At 37.4% G+C, this 22,497-nt stretch overlaps 1 protein-coding gene across 10 annotated transcripts in view; it reads left to right on the top strand.

The window, feature by feature from the left end:
- Positions 1-22,497, top strand: part of EPC1 (enhancer of polycomb homolog 1) — a 68,193-nt gene that overhangs the window by 43,298 nt on the left and 2,398 nt on the right. For 3 of the 10 annotated variants that reach the window (XM_040593605.1, XM_040593606.1, XM_040593600.1), the window contains 14 exons: positions 892-1,051; positions 3,245-3,390; positions 3,476-3,682; positions 4,058-4,206; positions 5,485-5,641; positions 6,965-7,141; positions 7,242-7,331; positions 7,415-7,563; positions 8,792-9,144; positions 14,510-14,635; positions 21,036-21,154; positions 21,236-21,322; positions 21,956-22,097; positions 22,214-22,497. The exon at positions 22,214-22,497 is cut by the window's right edge and continues 83 nt beyond it. In XM_040593605.1, coding sequence (XP_040449539.1) covers positions 952-1,051; positions 3,245-3,390; positions 3,476-3,682; positions 4,058-4,206; positions 5,485-5,641; positions 6,965-7,141; positions 7,242-7,331; positions 7,415-7,563; positions 8,792-9,144; positions 14,510-14,635; positions 21,036-21,154; positions 21,236-21,322; positions 21,956-22,097; positions 22,214-22,497 — 2,286 coding nt within the window. In that variant the 5' untranslated portion in view covers positions 892-951. Of the gene's footprint in view, positions 1-891; positions 1,052-3,244; positions 3,391-3,475; positions 3,683-4,057; positions 4,207-5,484; positions 5,642-6,964; positions 7,142-7,241; positions 7,332-7,414; positions 7,564-8,791; positions 9,145-14,509; positions 14,636-21,035; positions 21,155-21,203; positions 21,323-21,955; positions 22,098-22,213 lie in introns of those variants that run through there. The other 7 variants (XM_040593601.1, XM_040593603.1, XM_040593602.1 and 4 more) reach the window with 7 other exon arrangements.

Raw genomic sequence — 22,497 nt, 5'->3', positions numbered from 1 at the left:
CTTAAGAAACCAGCTTTGGTACTAGGGAAAAAATCCTGCGTTACATAGTCAGTAAACTGCTTACATGCACACATCTTACTGTGTGGGTTTTTGTTGGTAACTGAACTCTGCTGAGGCTACTTACTGTCGTGACGGCATCACAGGAAGAACAGAATGCATTTGAATAACATTAGAAAAAATACTAGAATTTATGATGTTACTAGTCTGTTTCTTGGGTTGTAGTAACAGATATAAATGTGCTTTACTTTTAAGCTTGAAAAAACAGTTGCAGATTTCTGAAAGTTAATTATTCTCACCTTCAGAGTTTATAGTTTATTATTAAACTTTGACAGATTAAGAGGGAAAGGAGGAGGATGATAACAGAAAGCATTGCAATAAGCAAGAATGTCTTTAGGACTCATTATCTGTCTGGGTAAGAATAGTTGCTTCCCTTTCTCAATAGATGATGGCAGGCCTCCTTTCTGGTGTTCTGACATGACTGGCGATAAATGGCCATAGCAAATAAAGCAAATAAAGAATAATACCAGAGTGAATATTTGTCTGCAGCTACTTGTTATAATCTGTTTGTCTAACCAATCTTAAGTGTCTCTGCAGAAATAGGTAAAGATAGATTACATAGTTTGATGTGCCAAGAACACGCAACATCACTTACTAAGTTTAGTGACTGGTGGTGTTGTGTTTGTGTTAAGAGGGAGAGCTCCACCTACTGGAAAGACTTACCAGTTTATGGAGTGTGTTTTGAGTGAAGGGTGCAATACCAATTTCCCAAGTCTGGTCTCAGGGATTTGGAATGAAAGCATTTGCAAATAAATAGAGCTCCTCCAATTTAAAAAAAGTCTGAGTTCTGAAAACATTTTCTTAGATTTTCATCTTGACGTTTTTTATTCATAGGAACATCATCTCCAGCGGGCTATCTCAGCACAACAAGTATATGGAGAGAAGAGGGATAACATGGTTATACCGGTTCCAGAAGCAGAAAGTAATATTGCATACTATGAATCTATATATCCTGGAGAATTTAAAATGCCAAAGCAGCTGATTCACATACAGCGTAAGTAAAGTAACTCAATTCACTGGAGTCTACACTGAAAACTTTATTTTGCTGGTATTTTATGAGATTACTCTTAAATATCTATTGAGCTTGCATCAAGACTGACTCTTAACAATTTTTTCCAATATGTAAAGGAATATATACTTCTTGCTGAAGAGGTGTATTTAGCTCTTGATGAGGAAGTAGATAGATGGTCCTCCTTGAGTCTAAGTCTATATGTTAGTACTTTAAATTTAGCAATCTCAAAGGCCTATTTCTGCCCTCTGTTAACACTCTGTAATTACAGCTTGCAGGGAAGTTTAGGTGCGTTAGCAAGGGCACAAATCTGCTTGAAGAGAATATATAATACATAGCTAAGAAACAGAGTGCTGTTGGAAGAAGGGTTCGCCGGAGTCAAGAAGACGCTCAATATGAGTTATGCATCTTGCTCAACTTTATTCGTTTCTAACACTACTTATATAGAACCAATACAAATGCATATTCGTAAAGCAGAAATATAATTGGTTAGTAGTCTCTAAACACGCACGGTTCTCACACCCCTAATTATCATGACTAAAATAAGCATTCTATCCATATAGGTAATTGTGTTGCTGTGCTTCAGCCTTGTAGTTTGTTACTCCCTATTTTCCCATACCGGTCCCTATCTTTCTTGGCCCTGCACCTGCTTTCCCAGCAGCTGTATCTTGTTACAGCCACGGCCTGTTGGCACAACATAATTACTTGGTCTCAGGATTCAAGAATAGCTCAAGGCTACCTTTCTTGTTAACTTCAGCACAGCAGCTTCAGTACAATTGTGATTACAGGCCTATTCTAATACCAGGCCTGGATTGTGCAGATCTTCAGAGATTCTAAGGCCATGCTTCTGCAGCCATTCTTCTACAGAGTGCCTCTCCCCTGAAACTTAACCAGGATAAAGTGGATTGGGAAGCCAGGCAGAAATGGCAGCAGTAGTAGTATTAGCCTGTGCCTGGATGGAAGTATTCTCCATCTAAAAGTAGATGGGTTTTGATATCACTGACTGGCAAGTGTGTTGGGATTTTGTTTTTGTTGGAAGATAGCAGCCATTCTGTATGGATGTGATCATCATGATACTTCAGATAACTTTTGAAAACGTGATTAAAAAATATAATCTGTTGCATGGTATAATTAGAATTTTAAAAGTAGTATCTGTGCTACGTAAATGGGGCTTCAGTGATGGCTTAAAGTATTAGAATCATAGTTTGGGTTGGAAGGGAACTTTAAAGATTCTCTAGTCTACCACCCCACCCTGCAATAAGCAGAGACAACTTCCACTAGATCAGGTGGAAGATCAGGTAGATTAGAGCATGTCGCTCTGCCTCTAAGCAATGAAGGGGCTAATACTAGCAGTCTTCCATGCTGATATTAAGGTTACACTTTTTTATTCTTCTTTTCCTTATCTAGTGGTCTAACAGCTGAAATAGTGATTTTTATTTTTCAGCTGCGTTGTCTGCTAGCTATGTATTTATTAAAAGCAAGTGATGTTTTTCGCAGTGTGTTTCCAAATGTGCACTTGTGAAGAAATTCATGTCTCTCACAAGTTAAAACAGCTTGAATGAGGCATGAGAACTAGGGAGATCTTGTTTTGAATGAAGAATGCTGAATTTTCATAGGGTATTGTGGAAAACAGAGCAGTTGTTTGTGTTCTGCAAAACATTACTTGTATTTGAAAATGCCTTGCTACATAGGGTAGACCATACTGGGCCAGTTTACTCTGACTTGCCTACATCACAAAAATCAGTGATGAGAGCATGTGTAATGTCATTGTAATACAGTCTGCACATACTTCAGTAGAAGTATCTTTGAAGTGCATTTGGGCTGAAGTCTGAATTGCTAATAATACAAGACATAAAACCGCAAAATACTAGACAGCACTGGAAGTTTTGACCAGTCTAAAATTAATTTCTTACTGAAAGCAGTGAGGTAGAAAGCTGCTAGCTGCTTTTACCACTGGTAAGCTTTCATTGGTTAACAAAAGCATAATTAAATAAATATCAATTTTTAATGGTGTAAAAAAAACCTAGATAAAACTTTGAGGTAGTATTACTCCAACATTCAAACAAATGATTTTGATTTTGTTTTGAGAAGAATCTGGTGTCTACTCCAGACGTTGCTATCAGAAAAAAAACATTTCTGTAGTAAAACTAACTTATACCTTTCACTTGCATCGTTTAGCTTTCAGTTTGGATGCTGAGCAGCCGGATTATGACTTAGATTCAGAAGATGAGATCTTTGTGAATAAGTTGAAGAAAAGAATGGACATCTCTCCTTTGCAATTTGAGGAGATGATTGACAGACTAGAAAAAGGCAGCGGTCAGCAGGTACAATGGTACTTTGAATAAAGTATTTGAAATGCACACTCTGTGTATTGCTATATGAAAGTGACATGCTGGGTTTTACATTTAGCCAGTCAGCCTGCAAGAGGCCAAGCTGTTGCTGAAGGAAGATGATGAATTGATCAGAGAAGTATATGAGTACTGGATTAAAAAGAGGAAAAACTGTCGAGGTCCCTCTCTTATCCCAGCAGTGAAACAAGAGAAGCGAGATGGTTCCAGCACAAATGACCCTTATGTTGCTTTTAGAAGACGGACAGAAAAGATGCAGACACGGAAAGTGAGTAGATGGGTACCTTCCTCTGCTTCCCCTCTCTTACTTTTTGAGAGGGGGAGAAGGATCTTATATAAAGAAGTGATTCTGCTTTGTAGTATAAAACAATAAAATTCATGGTGTTCTTTTGTTTAAATTTGCAAGGATAACAACATAGAAGAAACTAGGACAGCTATTGAATGCAAGTTTGTATTCTTTTTCACTAGATCTACTGCTAAACATACTTAATGGTGTTGGTAAGCTGTAGCTCATTGATAGCATGCACATGCTTCTCTGTTTTAGCATGTGATTTGTTTTCTATATACATAAACATTTAGAACTTTTAATTCAGACTATTTAATTTACATGATCTGGGGAAACATATGCACTGTGTATCTACAGAATCGAAAAAATGATGAAGCATCTTATGAGAAGATGCTTAAGCTCCGTCGAGATCTGAGTCGTGCAGTAACCATCCTGGAGATGATAAAGAGGAGGGAAAAAAGCAAGAGAGAGTTGCTGCATTTAACACTGGAAATTATGGAAAAGAGGTAATCTTTATTGAAAACTTGCTGCAGAAAGCTTTGGAAACTACTTTGTATTCTGATTCCCACAAATACTTAAAACAGCGAGAGATTTTTAAAGTAAGTATTTAGACACTTTCACATTTACAGGAGCTTGTTTTTATATATGGCTATGGAAAGCAAAATAAAATGTTAGGAAGGTGCTGCTTATGGGAAAGTGACCCATCACACTTATCTATGTTGTTTTATTACATATATATGTGTATTCAAATGTATGTGTATATCCTATATATTATACAGGAAGAGAGATCATAGTTTTAGGTAAACTCATTTAGGAATTTATGTGAAATATGTAGAATAAGGAAGTCCCAGCTAATTCTAAGGCTGTTTCTCATCATTGCTGTTTTTCTTAATTATCACTGTTCTGTTTTAGCAAGGCTTGATCTAATACTGTCTTGAGGAAAACATAAGCATTTCATACGATAGAAAATGTTGCTGTCTAGTCATCTCCTCTTAGTGCTGCTTTTGACATCCTGTTTGTCAGCTGTGATGAAGACCAAATGCTCGGCTCTGTCAGCTGCCACTTCCCAATCAACTGAGAATTGTATTTGAAATGTGTAATAGTTCTCTAGGTTGATACTTAAAATCTGAATAGACTTCTCTAACTTGAGCATCCGTGTTTGAAAACAAATGGTTTGAGTCAGTATCGTAAAGCTTTAAAACTAACGGTTTAGGCTGACTTCTTAGAGAGGCAAGTTGAATGTCTCTACTGGAGCATTTTTTTCAAGCCCTGACCATTTTCATTAGAAATAGAGAGGGGAGAAATTTCAAAGACTTTCCTGTAGCTTCTTCAAGGAAAAAGCTGTTGAATAGAGGAGAGACTCTAATGCCCCCCTTAGAATGGAAAACTGTGCTTCGACTCCGCACTTTCCACGGGTCTTGAAATGTAACATGTTTCACGGATCTACTTGTGAAAATATTCCATAACACAGAGAGGGAAGATTCATGAATATGGCACTCTGCCTCAGTGTTAAAAACCTTTTGGGCGATAAATGTATGTTTTTAAATGGTACCTGTCCTCAAGTGAGCAGGGAGAGAAACCGCCTTTCCTTCATCACAATGAAGTTTCCATGTTACAAGTCCCCTTTTCTGAATAATGCTTTCTGTACTACTTACTGTCATCCTGGATGTCCCTTTAGCCCAAGTTGCAAGTATTAGCCTGTTTCTCTGTGTTGTGCAATTTGTTACCAGACATATTGCAAATATTTCAGCAAATAAAAAAAAAAATAATAATTCTGATTTCAGGTATAATTTGGGTGACTACAGTGGAGAGATCGTGTCTGAGGTCATGGCACAGCGGCAACCAATTAAACCTACCTATGCTATTCCCATCATTCCTGTGACTAACAGCAGTCCTTTTAAGCACCAAGAAGCTATGGAACTGAAAGAATTTAAAGTTAAAGTGAGTAATGTCAGTAATCAAGTTAATAGTTTATGCTGTTATGTATGCAAGATACAGCATTCTAGGATGGGAGGAGGGGAGAAGCGTTTTGAAACTGAGAATAGACTAGCTAAGCTGCAGTTGGAATAAAATGCTTTGCTTTGTTGGAGTTACGGGGATAACATATGGACTACCAGCATTCCTCAAGACAGAAATAAAGGCAGTATGGATGAACTACAGGCAAAAGGATGCATGCAATATTGTTGTTACTCTGGGACATACGAACGTTTTTCTTTAATGCCGCCCATAAAGTTAGGATAGCCTGAACAAAACTGTATTCATTACCTAGATACTGGACAAAGATAGGACTAATGAGTTAAAACGTAATTTCTTGTTCTAAATTATGTAGTTATTTTGTTCGGAGGGTGGGTTTTTGTTTGGGTTTTTTTTTTTTTTTTTTTAATGTGATCCACTGATATTCCCAGCATACTGTATGTCTTTGTCTGGCTTTATATTTAACTAAAGTGTCAAATAATCTTACTTGATTTAGACAGCTGACCAGCACTTTTTTCCCTGCAGGCTTTAATTTTGTGTCATACACAGCATAGCTACAGTGCCAACAACTGAGCATGTTAAATAGGTCAGGTAACACAGGAGAAATGCTGAGGTATAATTTGAATTTTAAACAAAGACTTCTTATAACTGAAGAATGTCCAGAGCCTGTTCTGAATCTGGCAAGGTGGCTTGAATTGGTGAATACTTCCATTGAGAGTAGAGCATTTTAATTGAGATTGCTGCAGTCTATTTACCTGTTAGTGATGTTGGGTCAGCACAGTATCTTGCAGCTTGAAAGAAACTTGTTTCTTGGAAACTTGAGAAGTGCGCTTCAATTTGACTTTGCATAGTATGGGGAGATGTGTTTTAATTTTTAGAGGATTTTCTGAGATTCTAGGTATCTTTCCGAAGTCTTAACTTTTTTGCTTTTAAAGCATTGTTTAGTGCTTAGTAATTCCCTAACACAGCATAAATGCCTATTACAGGTGCCTCATGGAGATAATTTTATATTTTGGTCTACTTCTCTGAAATAGTACTGTTATCTTAACAGCTACTGTTTCATCTAGCATGGATTGAGCTAAGAGTGCTTGATTCCACTTTGTCTGTTAAATGTTTCAGTTACTGGAAATGAGATACAGATATTCATGAAACGACTGCATGTTTTGCTATCAAGGTGGTGGAAAGATGAGTTCACTTTTTAGTGTGCTTAAACAGGAGTTTTCCAAAATCCTGATTTCATCTAATTTGCTTGTGTGTCTAATTTTACACTGCTGTTTTCTTCTTTTGCAGCAAGATAAACCTGATGTTATTAGACCCAAAAGAAAGTATGAGAAGAAGCCAAAAGTCTTACCTTCGTCTGCTGCTGCTACTCCTCAACAGACAAGTCCTGCTGCACTGCCAGTCTTTAATGCTAAAGATTTGAATCAGTATGATTTTCCTAGCTCAGATGAAGAACCTCTCTCCCAGGTAGGACCTGTAAGAGTTCTATGCTGGTCTTGGGGAAAGAAGTAAAACTCATTAATTGACTAATATCTCTCCTCATACACCTCCCATCCCCCTCTTAAAGGTTTTGTCTGGTTCTTCGGAGGCTGAGGAAGAAAATGATCCTGATGGTCCTTTTGCCTTCCGTAGGAAAGCAGGTTGTCAGTACTATGCTGTAAGTAGAATTTCCTTGTGTTTCATAAGACAAAGCACCTGTGGGAAAATATCTTGTGTTTAATTGTTTAAAATTATTTTAAGCCTCATTTAGACCAACCTGGCAACTGGCCATGGAGTAGCCCTAAAGAGGGAAGATTAGGAGATGTGCGTTACAGATACTGCTTAACCACCCTCACTGTACCACAGAGGTGTATTGGGTTTGCACGAAGACGGGTCGGCCGTGGTGGAAGGTAAGTCCTACATAATTGTTCCTGTTTTTAAAAACAAAATTTAAAATAAAAAGTAATTGGTAAGATGCAAAGTTTAAGAAAACCAAACCCCTCAAAAATTGAGACGTCGGGGAGATTGACTTTTTAAATACTTCCACTTGGTATGAGTTTCCTTAGCTGGTTAATGTCTCCTTTTTTATTTTGTGGTAGTAGAAGCTGTTTTAATACAATTTTCTTAAATGGTTCTAGGGGGGTGTTTATTGCTGGCACTCCCAAGCTCTGAGGTGAAATAGGTCTGTGTTTTCAGTTGTGATTGGTGGCTTGTATTTAAATTATTTGCATGGCTGTTTTCAAATAGTAGTATTCAAAAATAGCTAAAACCACATTTTTCAGAAAATGCTTTTCTGAGTTTGGACCATGTTTCGTGATTTGCCAGTTGCAGAGAATTTTGAGAGGAGTACTTAAGTGACAATAACTTAAATTTTGAACATGGCAAAAATATCAAAGACTTAAGCACTTCAGGTATTTTGCTTCTAAGCATCTGTATGAAAACAATTTATAAATAGGTCAGTGTTGAATAAGTGCTATATTTTTAAAATATGGAATATGTCTTTAAAGATTATACGTTGCTATTGGATTTTAATTTTAAAAAATATTAAGAATGGGTTTTGGTTTTCAGATTAACACTTAGCACCTCTTCACACATTAGCAAGTCAGATTGGCATATCGGCAAAATCAGAATTGGAGCTGAGTGCTCTTACTGGGATTTTGCAAGGGCATTTGGAAGTTAATGTGTGACATCCCCACTGCATTGGGATGGTTGTGGGTGCATTCGGTATATATGGGTATAAGGCTTTTGAACTTGAAGTTACTTTAGGAGGGCATTTAAATTGCTCTTTAGTTAATTAAGCAATTTTATTTTGTTCTCTAGGGTTTTTTTCTTTGCATTGTAGAACTCTGTCTTCCAGCCTGACTTTAAAAAAAAAAATGTATAGTTGCAGTGTCTCAGTATATATGTGATGTACATCAGCTGTTCAAACAGTAAAAGCTAGAGGATACCTGTGAAGAGAAACCTAAACATAGTACTTAAAGTAACATGTAGTCATGCATGGTGTCCATCAGCAGGGATTGCTTGTTCTAGAACAGTTTTGTGTAGTTTATTCTATCCCTTTGTCACACATGGCAAACTGGTGACTTTCTTGGTATTTTCTTGCCACTGTATCATTCTGCATTGTTCTCCTGTTTTTAGGGTGCTACTAGACAGAGCGCATTCGGACTACGATAATACATTTCATCAGCTGGATTTGGAAATGTTTTCCTCATCACAACACTCTTCAATCAGTCAACTTGCCAATACCTCAGAAACAAATACCTCGGACAAATCTTTCTCGAAAGACCTCAGTCAGATACTAGTCAATATCAAATCATGTAGATGGCGGCATTTTAGGCCTCGGACACCATCCCTACATGACAGTGACAATGATGAACTCTCCTGTAGGAAATTATACAGGGGTATAAATCGGACAGGCACAGCACAACCCGGGACCCAGACATGCAGTACCTCTATACAAAGTAAAAGTAGCAGTGGTTCAGCACATTTTGGTATGTTCATTTTGACAAACTTGCTTCTAGGAATATTACACCCTGCTCAGATAATCCAGAATGTCGTTAGGTCATCCATACCTTACATCATGGTCTATTTTGATGGTAACAGCCCATCTTCACTTTTTCTTTATTTGGTACATAGAATGTTTGTTTGTATTGCTAGCGGTAGTGTACTGAATCTCAAATTCATGTAACTGCTGCCTTGGTATGTAATTGTAATTTTAGAAATATGAAGACTTAGAAACCAGTATTGTGTTAGGGTTTAGGTTGACTCAGAAGATCTGGATTTTTAAAACAAAAAATACAGTGATTGAGATGTTGATATAAATACTAGATTTCAGACCTTTTCTAGTACAAGATGTGGTGGTGGTGGGAAGTGTTTAGTCACAATGTAAGCTTTTAAAATCGCAGCATATTAGGAGTTCATACTTGAATTTACATGAAATTAAATGGCATTTCCCATCCAAAAAATACCCAGTCCCCCCCAGTGATGCATCCTGCTCATGCTTGGCAAAATTCTTGGACTAGTCACCCCTGTATCTCGTCAGCAAGTGGCAGATTACATCTTACAGGACATGAATTGCAGAATTGAGGAACTGAGTAAGAAAATTTGATATAGTGTTAATTGGTTTTTAATTAGAATAGTGTTGGGTAGCATCACTCTTCATATTCGGTTCTTCATGCTGGAAGACTGATATTTATGTAGTTAGAATGTAACTTAAGTAAGTTGAACTTGATCAGTCAGTACAATAAGTGCCATCTTCTTACAGAAAGTGATGTTTTTTACAAAAAAATAACTTCAGGTTCACCACCAGTTTTTAAGGACTCCCTAGAATAATCTTTTCCTTGCCATTTTGAATTACGGCTTTGGAAATAAATTAGAAAACCTGAGTAACATAGGAGTGGGGTGGGGAGAGATGCATGTACCTAATAAACTCCCCAAATTGTGGGATATTTTGGAGATTTTCTTAAAGAGGAGTGTACCCTGGTATTGGATTACTTTAATCTTGTTTTCCAATATATTTTTTACTTTCCCTCCCTGCACCACCTTATTTTTATTTTTTTTCCCTGAAAATTCTGCCGCCTTGCATTTTTAGACTTTCTGGGCAGCTTTGTTCTGCTGCTTTATTTAATGCTTCCTCTCCATACTGTCCTAGAGTAGGCCCTTGCACCCATTCTCCATTCTTTCTCTTTTATGACTCTTCTTGCTGGAAACATTAGGGCTAAAACTGATGGTTCTTTTGGTTTGTGATCTAAGTATGGCTTTTACTGTTTAAATTCTGACCCTCCAATGTTTCAAATCAGTAAACGAAGTCCAGAACTGAACAAGAGCATCCTCGTTGTCTAGTGGATAGTCTGAACTATGATAAAATGGTAGAGTCAGGTTACTAGTGTGAAAACAAAACTACGATGTGATGAACAGATTAGAAATACACTATGAAATACTAATGGCCAATACATTGCACCTGAAAATCACAGACTTGGAAAATTGGCTGATTGAGTTTAAAGCGTGTCTCTGTGTGTGGTTTTTTTTCATTAAATAGGTGATTAAGATATTTACACCATGTAGGAATTAAATGTAGTTGTTATTTATGCTGATGAGTTCTGTCCAAGGTTTTAATTGTGTGGTTGTATTTTCAAGCCTGTGGGAAAGTAATACATACATATAAACACCTAGCATGTTATGTTCACTTGTGCTTGGAATCCTATGCAGATGTTTCATCATCTGTGTAATATATGTAAGATAGTATTCCCAGCTTTTCCAAATGAAGTAGAGTTTAGATTTGTGTTTTTATTAGGATTTGATACAAGAATGAAATAATTAAAAAAAATGTAACTATGTCTGAATTCAGATATATATATATATAATTTAAATTAGTTACCACAGTCTTTGGAAAGTTGCTTGTTATTACCAGGCAGACTGTACCCATTTAATTACTTATAATCTTAGTCGTGATTCCTGTAGCATTGGAGATGTATAAGAGGTTTTGTATTTGCTGTAACGATGATCATCTGTTTAGGTATAGGTGTTTGAAAGGAGGATACGGTCTAGTTCATCTTGGTGCCATTCTGTTTTCTAGTGTTCTTTTTTTTCAGTTTCTTAGAGGGTTCTTTAGGATGCATTGTCTACACAGATTACAGGTGTGTTTGTGTATCTCATACCTATGAGTTTGAGTTCTTGAAAAGTGTGTATCAGTTGGGGCTGCAGCTGCTGAGCTATGTCATCTTACTTTCTGTAGCAAATACTATAAAAAATGTCAGGTATCTAATATCTGTACTGAAGTTTTTCTAATAGTCACTACTACAGATTTACAACCCTGTAGCGTGTTCCTATTCCTTTTTCTTAACTGTCTTTAAAGCTGGGAGTTTGTTTGGGGTATGGATTTTTTAGGTTTATTTCTCTTTGCCTTTTAGGTTTTTGAAGTGGCAGTAGGTCTTTTTACCAGAAAACACTCATTAACGTTTTATTATCATAAAAAAAACCCAACTCTTTAAAAAACCCTGTTATTCTTTTGTTGCTGCAGTGAGTTTTGGTCAAACCATGTTGCTTACCTGTAAGATGAAGCTTGTCCTGTGATTGTGTAGTGGCCAGCAGAGGTGATTATGCTGCTATTCGTTATGCGCAATCACGTGAATGTTGTCACATTAAAGTAGTTCAGAGAAGTCTTGAGCTCTTTACACCTTGAATAATCCAGACAACATGCTGCTGATGTGGAAAACCTTGCTCTTCAAGTCTGTGCATACGTGGCCAGCACAGGCATGAAGTTGAGATGGTATCTCAGGTCTTCTGTTAATCAGAGGGCATGTTATAAAAGCTGTGCTGTGACATACCATTCTCGGACTACAGGAGGCATTGCTTTCCATCCTTGACATTGGAGAGAGGTTTCCCCAGAGAGCCAGGCATTTTATAAACATTTTGAAGTGACTTTGACCCTGAAGACATGCAAGTTATTCTGGTCCTGGCTTTCAGAGTGCTCATCATGAAAGATATATGGAAGTTGACGTTGCTGCATTGAGATTTTGTGTGTAAACTGAAGGGATTTATTTTTTTTTAAACAAAAAAATCCCTTACAAGTTGCTTGAAAAACAGGGCTTGTAGTGGACTTGTCGTGTGCTGAAGTATAGACATCAGCAGCAGGATCAAGTGACCAAGAAAAGTAGCACCGCTTTTGAAGAGGGTGGTTCCTTTTCATCGTACTAAAGAATTATGAAAAAGCATCCTTTGCCCTCTTGCAAAAAGAGCTGATTCAAGAATCTTCAGTCAGATGTTACACAGAATATCACTAAAAGAGGCAAGAGTGTAAAAGCATGATTCTCGGGGAGGAGTAACTTGTTCAGTGGGGAGGCTATTCACTTTGAACAAAATGCAGCAAAACTACTTCAGAAAAGGAGCCTGTATTGCTGACAGTCTCATCAAGTTTCTGAATCGTAATCTTCAGAGGTGGAGCTTGTGTTTTAAGTCTGGAATGTACAGTAGGCATGAATATTCATCTAAAGTATTTGTGTCCCAGGCATTCAGTCTTCCTTGTTAGATTAATTGATTGACCTAGTTCTGCCAGTTCTGTAGTCCTCAACTGCATCGTGTTATAGAGAGACTGTGCTTTCTTCAGGAGACTTGCTGTTAAATATGTCATGTTCGTATTTTTGGATGCCTGCATCTAGTAATCAAAAGTTTGAGATGTTTAAAACTGCACAGCATGTATAATTGGTGCAGCCTTGTGTTTAGGAGGCAGACCAGAGATACCAGTCTACTAGTGAAAGATTGGAGCACTGGTTCCCAGGTTGCATAGCAAGACCAGGCAACTGTCTTGCATTTTGTTGTTTTCTGTGTTCTTTGCCCAGAAGTGGGGTCACTTTGAAAAGAAAGTCTGCAAGCTGTCAAGACTAAAAAGGCTAGCAGTAGAGTCTGCTTACTAAGTTTGTAATTCTTTCTTTGAGAAGCTGAAGTATTCCAGCAGAAGCCTTTTAAGAGTTAGGATGTTTAGTATTCTAGATCTACTGTATATGAAAAACTGCAGGCATCCAGAATGTAGTTAAGATAAAGAATCCTGAGTAGCTCACCTTGCTTTCTCTTGTAAACTAGAGATTTAGATGACGTGCTGCAAGTTGTGCATTGCTCTTCAGTGACTTTTTCTGTGGGAATTCCCTAGAAATAACATTTTCCCCAGCAGACTTGGATACTTTTTTTGTGTCTCGCAATCTGCTTTTTAAAAGCAAGTTTGCACACTTGCAGGGGTCTAGCAGGATGGTGAACTGTGCTTCCACTTCCCAAATGTGTGTTTAGCATTCTGTCTGTTTAATGGAGCTATACTATTTTTTTCATGTTCTCATTAAGGATACCTGACATCTGTCTTCAGGCATCCCTTTCCTGGAAAGAAGCCGAAAGAAGCTCCTTGATCCTTGTGGCAGTTCCTTGCACCAGAGTAGAAGGGCTTGTCCTACCTTTTCATTGCTCTCATGCTATCACTGGCTGTGTTTAGATCTTTTTGTTTGATCCTTGCATCTGTAATGGTCTCAGTACTGCTCTCTGTTTTACTGTCTTCTCTTTTTCAAATACCTATTTTCACATTGCACGTTAAACTTGGTCATGAAAAATACTGACATTTGTAATGGCTGTTTTCAGTTATCGTTGGAACTTTGCAGTCTTGGCTTATCTGTAGATGAGATGTTGAGAACCTAGTTGAAGAAGCAATGGCTTTGGGATTAATAGATGTGTATAGCCCACCCTAGGCTTAGCTGAAGGAGGAAATCTTAAAAGGAAAAGCCTCTTCAGTCTGGGAAATGCGACTGGGGGTGGAGGGAAGAGTCAGCACTTAATAAAACATCTGAGCACTTCTGGAGACTTTGAGACTTGTAATTACATTAGATTTTCTCATTCAGCTTTAACCCAGTTGGATTAGTACTTTGCTCCAAAGTGCTGAATCTTTGGGCTTGTGTGAACTGTTACACTTTGTCTGCATCCCATGCAAGGATGGGTCATGTTTGTAACTGCGGAGTAAACTACGTACCCCAGCTGGTCTGTGACATTTTCAGTGGAAACTCATGTAAGAATGATGGGCAGACAAATACAAATGCATAGCAAGCATTCCTAACTTTCATTCAGTGGCTAGTAAAAATCCTCATTATTTATTTCCTGTCTGTTTTTCTTCCACTACCAAGTAGGGAGTGCATATATATGTATCTTATATCTAGTTTTATAATTTCTAAGTCTAGAGTTCTGATACTAGGAATTTCATACTTAAGTTCTGTTGGGCTGAAATATAAGGCTGTTGTAGTAATAATCAAGGGCGTAATGATTCATGTTCTCATAGTGTCTAATAATGCCATGTTTAAGTAAAATCAATCTTGAACTTCTTTTCAGAAAGTGAAACATCTTTGGGCCTGGTGCATCAAATACTAAATCACACTGATGGCTCTAAGTCTCTCCAATCTTCCGAATTCACTGGTGAGAACTTGCTATACAGTAGAAAATCTTTAACCAGGCAATGTAAGCCAGATAACATCTTTCATAAAATAGAAATTTAAAAATGTGATGTTCAGGATTACTTGGTTTTGTGAATGATGTTTGCTTTGCATGCACTTTGGCATTAGTAACCACTAATTGTTCTCTTATACAGCAGGGTTGTGATGCTGTCATGTATTTCCCTTAAGAAAACATGGTAATGTGATTACACACACCATAGCGATTCTGTAGTTTATGGGATTTCTCAACTGGAAGCTTTAGTTATGAGATCTTTCCTCTGTTATCTGATTGAAACTGCCTTTTTAATGACCATCACCTTACCTGGAAGATCAGGGATCCAGTACTCTGGATTTTTAGAGAAGTTCTTTGAACTCAATGTAGTCTTAACTTTTCATTTTTCCTACTGAAATAACTTTTCCAGTTGTTAACTTGATGTTATAAAGCAAATGCTTTTTTAAGTTACTCTAATTCTTCAGATGTTTAACAGGACTGAAGCATTTGCTGAAAGGTTTAAGCTGTTTGATTCTCTTCATATTAAAACTCTTTTAAACTTTAAAAAATGAAAATGCTTACCTGGATAGGTTATTGTGTTTACTCCACAAAGCTTGTTCAGTTTCCCTGGCAAATCTAGTGAGTGTCTTCCATTCAGGAAATAAAAAGGAATGCTAGCAGGGGGGCCAGGAGTTTACACACACATTTTCTTGTCCAGGATGTGCTTCCTGGTTTATAGGAAACTGGTTCTTGTGGTTAATTTTTTTATAAGTTGGTGTTTTCCTACTTCAGGGAAGCAGAGTAACAACTAGTGAGTTACCTCACAGTAAAACTTGCAGTAGTAGTTGGGAGGGGGGCTGTGGCTGTTTACTAGACGAAGACCAATCTGTTCATACAGGGTCCACAGCTAGCCTACAGCCTCACAGGTTTTGGCCGCTTCTGGGAAGGACTTGCATTTTCAAGGAAGCTAAATGTAAACTGCAGCACTGTAAGACTAGTATGTGCTAAATGCTATGGTGAAATGAGTTAGCACTAGTAAAAATCATTTTATATTGCAGTATAAAAGTGCTGAGAACTATGGATCTTTTGAGAAGTCCATTGACAGCATCACAGTTACTCTGTGCTCTAGGAAACAACATTTGTTGCGTGTCAGCATCCCACAGAATTTGGTAGATATGTAAACAGAATCATCCAATTGAAAGATATTATCCAGTGGCTTAATTTGAGCAAAAAAGGGGTATGTAATTATCCTAAAGATTACAAACATCTTGATTATAGTCATGTAAATGATTGTGGGAAGGCGTATTCATAGCGTAGTGAGCAAGAACTCAGTTTTTTAACAGCGCAAGATTTGTGGCTGTCACTAAGGAGATACTAAGCAGGCATTTATCCTGTCAGTCAGTCTTAGTAATGTATGGCGTTTCTTTCCTTGTATTCATAGCTGTGGATTTCTGAAGCGTTTTCTTCTACCTTCCATTCCTTTTTGCAACCTGTAAGCCAGAAAACGTTCTCTTGCTGCTAAAGTGTAGGACTGATACCATTGCAGAATAGGGTGTGTGTTATCCCAAGCTGTTAAATGAAGTGTTATATGATGTACTGACTTAAAATCCCAATGGTTGTCTCAACTGAAATGTTATAACTTGATTCTGAATTCTACCAGAAACAATTCAGAAGCATACTGAGTTTTAATTGTTCTAGTTCAAAACAGTATGCTGCAAACAAACAAGTAAGAAGCATTCATGTAGCCTCGTCTGTCAGTAAAACTTGAGCTACCCATCTTCTGACAGCTGTCTTGACAGGTGGATAACTCCAGGTAACATTGTACCTTAAAAGGTTCCTAATGTTTAAGGGTTAGGAAGAGAGTTGGGTTAATTTGAGGAGTCAGGTGACTTGCATAAATTACTGTAAGTGTCTTGGAAAGTATGTAGAAGTTTTGGGGGAAGGTACAGTTGTTAGCTACGGAAGACAGTTGAAACACTCTAAAATGGTAATGTTCTTATTTAGAATGTATCTGTAGTGGCACTTGAGATACTCCCACCCCTTGCTGGATTCTATGTAGTGAATGAAGCTGGCTATTTTGCCACTGTCCAATTCAGTAAATTCTGTAGTATTAAATAGTTACTCCTGTATGATGGAACCATGACCACTGGTCTTAGCATGCTGTTTGAGAAGAGTCTGTAAACACTGCACTGTCTAGGGCTGCTGGAGCAAGAATCTGTTTTAAAATCTCATGTGTTGTCTTTTAACCACTGAATGTTACATCTTGTCCCTTTTTTTTTTTTTTAACTTGAAGCTGTTGTTCAGTTGTCCGTTGCTTTATTAACTTTTTTTAAAGCCTTGAATGTCTCCATTAATACCAGGAATATGTAGCTTTGTGTGGCAATACCCTGAGTTACCAGAAATGTGGTTGCTGATCTAAGTTTACAGAAAATGTGTGGGCTTGCTTCTTGCCTGCTGGTTTTTTTCCAGGCAGATAAAGACCAGTGTATGACACAAAAGAAAATTACATTCATTTTTGTTACTTATACATTTACCATTTTTCTCTGACACAGATGAAAGCTTTTCAGCTGTATCCTTTCTTTTCTTTAGAATAAAAATGGGAAGAGGTAATAAAACTTCTGGAAGACAGTTCTTAGGGACACTGTTACTGTTTTTTCTAGAAAAGGTTATGTTCATAAGATACTAAGTTTGGTGCCTTTGCGATTGCATCTAAGCTAGCTTTGTGGGTAAGAAAAAAAAAATACTCTCTGCAAGCCATATAATGAACCCATTAAAGCGGCTACGTTTTTATGGTCTGCATTGCATTCTCCTTGAATTGCTTTTTAAAAGAGGACTGTTGAACTTAGACTAGCTCTTAGAGAAGTTTAGGACTGTGCCTGCAGAGATAGACGCACAGAGTCAGAACACCCATGATTCCACTGTGCTGAGCATATGTATGATATCCCACTCTAATATAAAGTATGTACAAATACTTCTTGTGTGCATGGGAATGGTAGTCTCCAGAAACAATTTACCTCACAATCAATACGCTTGTTTTTTTCAGTTGAAGTGTAATACAGACTGTATTCTGAGAGCAGGATGGGAAGAAACCTAATGATAATGTTAGTGAGCAAAGTACATGGTGGCTTTTAACAGAAGAAGAATAAAGTATGCTCTCTTAGTTTGCAGATCTCCAAAAGAAATGATGATAAATTCTGGTTTGGATAGTTCTCAGTAGTCGTAGTAGTAGTGTTTTCAATAAAACCTTCTATGTAGTGGTCCTTTAGCATGGAGGGGGAAGAGCTAGTTTATGTAATACGATCTATAACCTCTTCTGGTACATGAGCCTATCTGGGTATGCTGTGGAATGAAAAGGGAGTATCAATCAGATTATTTTAGGAGGCTGTAGCTTGAAGCAGCCCTTTATGGGCAGTGTTATTTTTCTAAACTGTATGCAACTGATTAATTCAGAATCTCACAGTGAATCTCTGATAGTTCTGTAAACAGTGTTTTGAAATGTCCAGTACGGTTTCACCTTTAGTAAGGGAAGCAGCAAAAATGTTGCTGAATGTTTTAACCTAAATTGAAAAACCTGAAATAAGCTGGTTTTGAGTGTGTTTTCAGCTATGACAGGCAAATAGCCATTTCCTTTGCATTTTTGAGGTGGTGGTTGTAAGTGTGTTTGGATATTTCAGCAGAAGTAAGAGAAGCGGTTTGAATGTAGGTAAAGGTTGTGGCCATAGTGGGGTTCTTCTGTCACTTGTTTACGGTGACAGCTGTATACTGTTTTCATAGTGGTGGGAAACTTACAGCTGTAAGGGTCACAGAATACTTAAAAAGAAATATACTAATGCGCAATTTGAAAATTAGTTCATCTAACTGTTGCTTCCAGAAAGCGCTTCAAAGACTGTACTAAGTAATGGCTATCCTAAACAAACACAGCTTGTCTCAGTAAACTTTATTTACTGTTTTTTCCAAAAGAAAACAGTATTTTGGAGTTGGTTAAACCAATATAGGTGACTGTGCTTTACAACTGTATTTTATAGCCAAAATCTAAAATACACCTAAGGCTTGAAAACTGAAACTAAATATTAAATTTTACTTACTCAAATGGACAAAAGTGAGATGGTTATGACAGTGGAAATGTTTATCTTAATTCAGACAAAGATGGTGGTGTAACACGTCTTTTTTCCTGTTTTTCCTCTTTGTCAGTCTGTGAGTTTTTATTTATATCACTTGCACTGCTTGGGAACAGGCTGCATATTTCCAGTGTCTTGTATAATAAACAAAGTTTGTAGAATAAAATAGCTTACTAATACACGGAACCTTCAGTATCATTGGCACTATGTTGGCTAAGCCATACCATTTCTAAATTTTAAAGTTTTTAAAAAAACGTCACTACTAACCAGTCAATATAAACGAAATGTCTATCAGTACTAGAACAGTACATCCATTTTTCTCCCTCTGCTACTCAGCTTTCTACATGTTAATCTTTGTGTACTAAAGCTTTCTTGCTCTAACTTCTGTGTTTGGTGACAGTCTTAAACTAATAGTCCTTTAGTTTGTTTTTTGGGTTTTTTTTTAATGTAAAGTAGAACTAAAATTTAAACAGCCAGCCTCTGAATATTGGTCTACGAGTTCTGGGGGTTTTTGTTTTTTGGAGTGTGTGTGTGTTTGTTTTAGTAAGGGTGTTCAAGAACGGTGTTACTACTAAGCTATTCCCCTAGGAATAACTTCAAAACATTGAAGAAATAAAGCATGTTGAAGTGAGATTTAACTGTAAGAGTATTGGGAAGTAATTTGTGACTTACAGCAATATAAACAAATGGTACATCCCTACTTCCTGAAGAATGTTACTTAAAAATTAATAACTTGAATGTAACAGCTGAATAAAAATTTATAACTTCTACTGCTCAGATGGCAAAGTGCTGGTAATAATTTAGTGCCTATTTCCAGTATTTAATAGAAGGATTTTGAACTATGTTTAAAAAAACCAAACACAAAGCCACCACAAATAATGCTGGAAAAATGCATGTTCAGCAGTGTTTGTTCTGTTTATTTCAAAGTATTAATTCTAATTTTGGTTAGCTGTTTGTATTGACTTGTTAATCCAAGTTTATACATACGTTACCATTGCTTTTCAGAATCCTGTTGTATCCAGAAGCAGATGATTATAGTTCTGATAGAAACAAGATTTTCTTCAGGCAAGCAAGCCTGATGGAGTCATTAACAAAAAAACCTTTGAAATTGCAGTTTGTGAACAGAATTCAAGTGTGGTGGTGATTTGTTGCCAAACAGTAGTGAACTTTCCCAAAAGTATGACTTCCACTGCATTCTAGAAGTACGAGTACTGCTTATAGCACTTATTTGGGAGCATCTGCAAAATCTGAAAATATAATGGAAGGAAAAATCTGAAAGATGTATCCTAGACTGAATTTGCAAGGTGATTCACATTCCAGCCTTTTAAATTGAAAACAAGACTTCCTTGCACTTGGAATGTAAATTTTTTTAAAAAAAAGACAAACACTCAACATTTTACAAAGTTAATCAATGAACTAATGACTCCCCACCCCTACGCCATTGGGCATCCCCTTGTGAATCTGTATGAATGATGCTGGTTTTATAGATCTTATACTTGTGGGCTAGCTGGATAAAATTCTTGTTGACTTGTGATGCACTGACTGCTGGGTCACTTTTCAGAGCTTTTAGAGGGAAGGATGCAGCTCTGTCAAATTCTTTATTGATGGAGTTGCTTGTACGTATGTGATTAAAACCAACAAAAATACTGTATTATGATCAAGGCCAGGCTGGATGGGGCTTTGAGGAACCTGGTGTAGTGGCAGGTGTCCCCACCCATGGCAGCGGGGTTGGAACTAGATAATTTCTAAGGTCCCTTCTAACCCAAACCATTCTATGGTTCTGCGATAGCTTGCACAGTTGTAAGTGTGCCCAGTTTAATATCTCCAACTAAATTTAAGTAAATCTTGAAGGTACCCAGTACCTACAACTAAAATGTAATCTGTGAGGGCTGAGAGCATGCAGTTTCCAAGTTTTGCATATAAACCTGCTTTACTAATAATGCAGATACTGTAGTTTCACAAAGGGAAAACAGCGGTGCCATTTGTACCTGTAATTTCTTTTTAATCAGTTACTAGAGTTTTTGGTGGTTTTGCCCCCTCCCTTTTTGGTGTTGAGCTAAATGCAAGAGCAATTAAAGCCTATGTACTAAAAAAGAGCGTAAAAAGGGAAGGCTTAATTTGAACAAAAATTTCTAGGAGGATGATAGCCTTTTTGCCATAAAGGTGCATTAAGGCTCTTAGGAACTTGCTGTGGTGTGGGGGTTTTTTGGTGGTGTGTTGTTGTTGTGGGGGGTTTTTTAGGATTATAGATGTGTTTATATACACAACACCTACATATTTTGATATAGTATTTTCTCGTTTTGTATTTTGTTCAGCATTTACAGCCGAACAATACCAGCAACATCAACAGCAACTGGCACTAATGCAGAAACAGCAGCTTGCACAAATTCATCAACAGCAAGCAAATAGTAATTCCTCTGCCAACACATCACAGGTGAGGGATTTGTCTGTGCTATGATTTATCCCTCATTGTTTCCCACCAGGGTTCATCTCTAATTGTCAACTGTTGCCATAGAACCTTGAAACTAACCAACAGGAAAGTGGCTTTCGCCTGAATCTACATCATAGCCATTCTGTAAAGTGTTTAGAAGGGACACTGCAGGTGAGTGTGGCAGGCATTGCCTCTGCTCCCTCTTAAAAAAAAAAAAAAAAAAAAAAAAAAGATGGGTCAGTCAATGAAATTTTCAAAGCCTTAGAAATATGAATTGCAGAGATCTCCAGCCATGTCATTTTCCTCTTATAGTGGGGAATTTTCAGAACAGGAATTTTAGTTAAGAGCTAAAGCTAACTCCTGAATATGTCCTGTGTACAGCTGTGGAAATGTGTAATATTCATAAATGTGTAGTGATGACAGTGGTGACAGACACATGAAAAGGTTCAGAAGTTGTTTGCAGTCTGAACCTCCGAGTCTCTGAATTGGGTTTGGAATTTCATGAAAACAGGTTGACCTGTGAAATGATGTTGTTCCCTGGAACTTTGGAAATAAGTTTCTTTGTATTTTAAGTAGTTGTGGGGATTATAATGGAGCTAAAAGTGCATGGAAATAAGTCATGGTTCAGATTTGAACTAGTTGTACCAAATGCTGACAGTTTGGTCTGAGAGCATGACTGGGCTACAGTTCTGATATACATGTACTGATCTTTGTTCTACTAGTTTGCGTGTAGCTTTAAAATGGGGAGAGTACTGACTTTTGGAAGCCTCAATTACATATATTTGCCAACGTTGTTCTTTTCAGGGTTTTGTTTCCAAGACACTGGATTCTGTTAGTGCTCAATTTGCTGCTTCAGCTTTGGTTACATCAGAACAACTGATGGGATTCAAAATGAAGGATGATGTGGTGCTTGGAATTGGGGTGAATGGCATTCTTCAAGCCTCAGGTATGCATCTGTTTGACAGAATTTGATTGTATCGTGATTTTTACAGTGGAGATACGTCTGTCTGGAGTTGAGTGTTTTCTGAAAAACGAGCTTACTGTTTCATTTTTCTTTTGCAGGAGTGTACAAGGGCTTACACCTCAGTAGTACTACACCTACAGCACTTGTCCATACAAGTTCATCATCGACAGCAGGTTCAGCCTTGTTACAGCCTTCAAATATAACGCAGACTTCAAGTTCCCACAGTGCACTGAGTCACCAAGTAACTGCTGCCAATTCTGCAACAACTCAGGTTCTGATTGGGAGCAACATTCGATTAACTGTACCCTCATCAGTTGCCACTGTAAACTCTATTACCACACTCAATGCACGACATATACCTAGGACTTTAAGTGCTGTTCCA

The sequence above is a fragment of the Falco naumanni genome, chromosome 4 (assembly GCF_017639655.2).
Source record: "Falco naumanni isolate bFalNau1 chromosome 4, bFalNau1.pat, whole genome shotgun sequence".
Classification (NCBI taxonomy): Eukaryota; Metazoa; Chordata; class Aves; order Falconiformes; family Falconidae; genus Falco; species Falco naumanni.
This window is presented reverse-complemented; position numbering and strand designations above follow the sequence as displayed.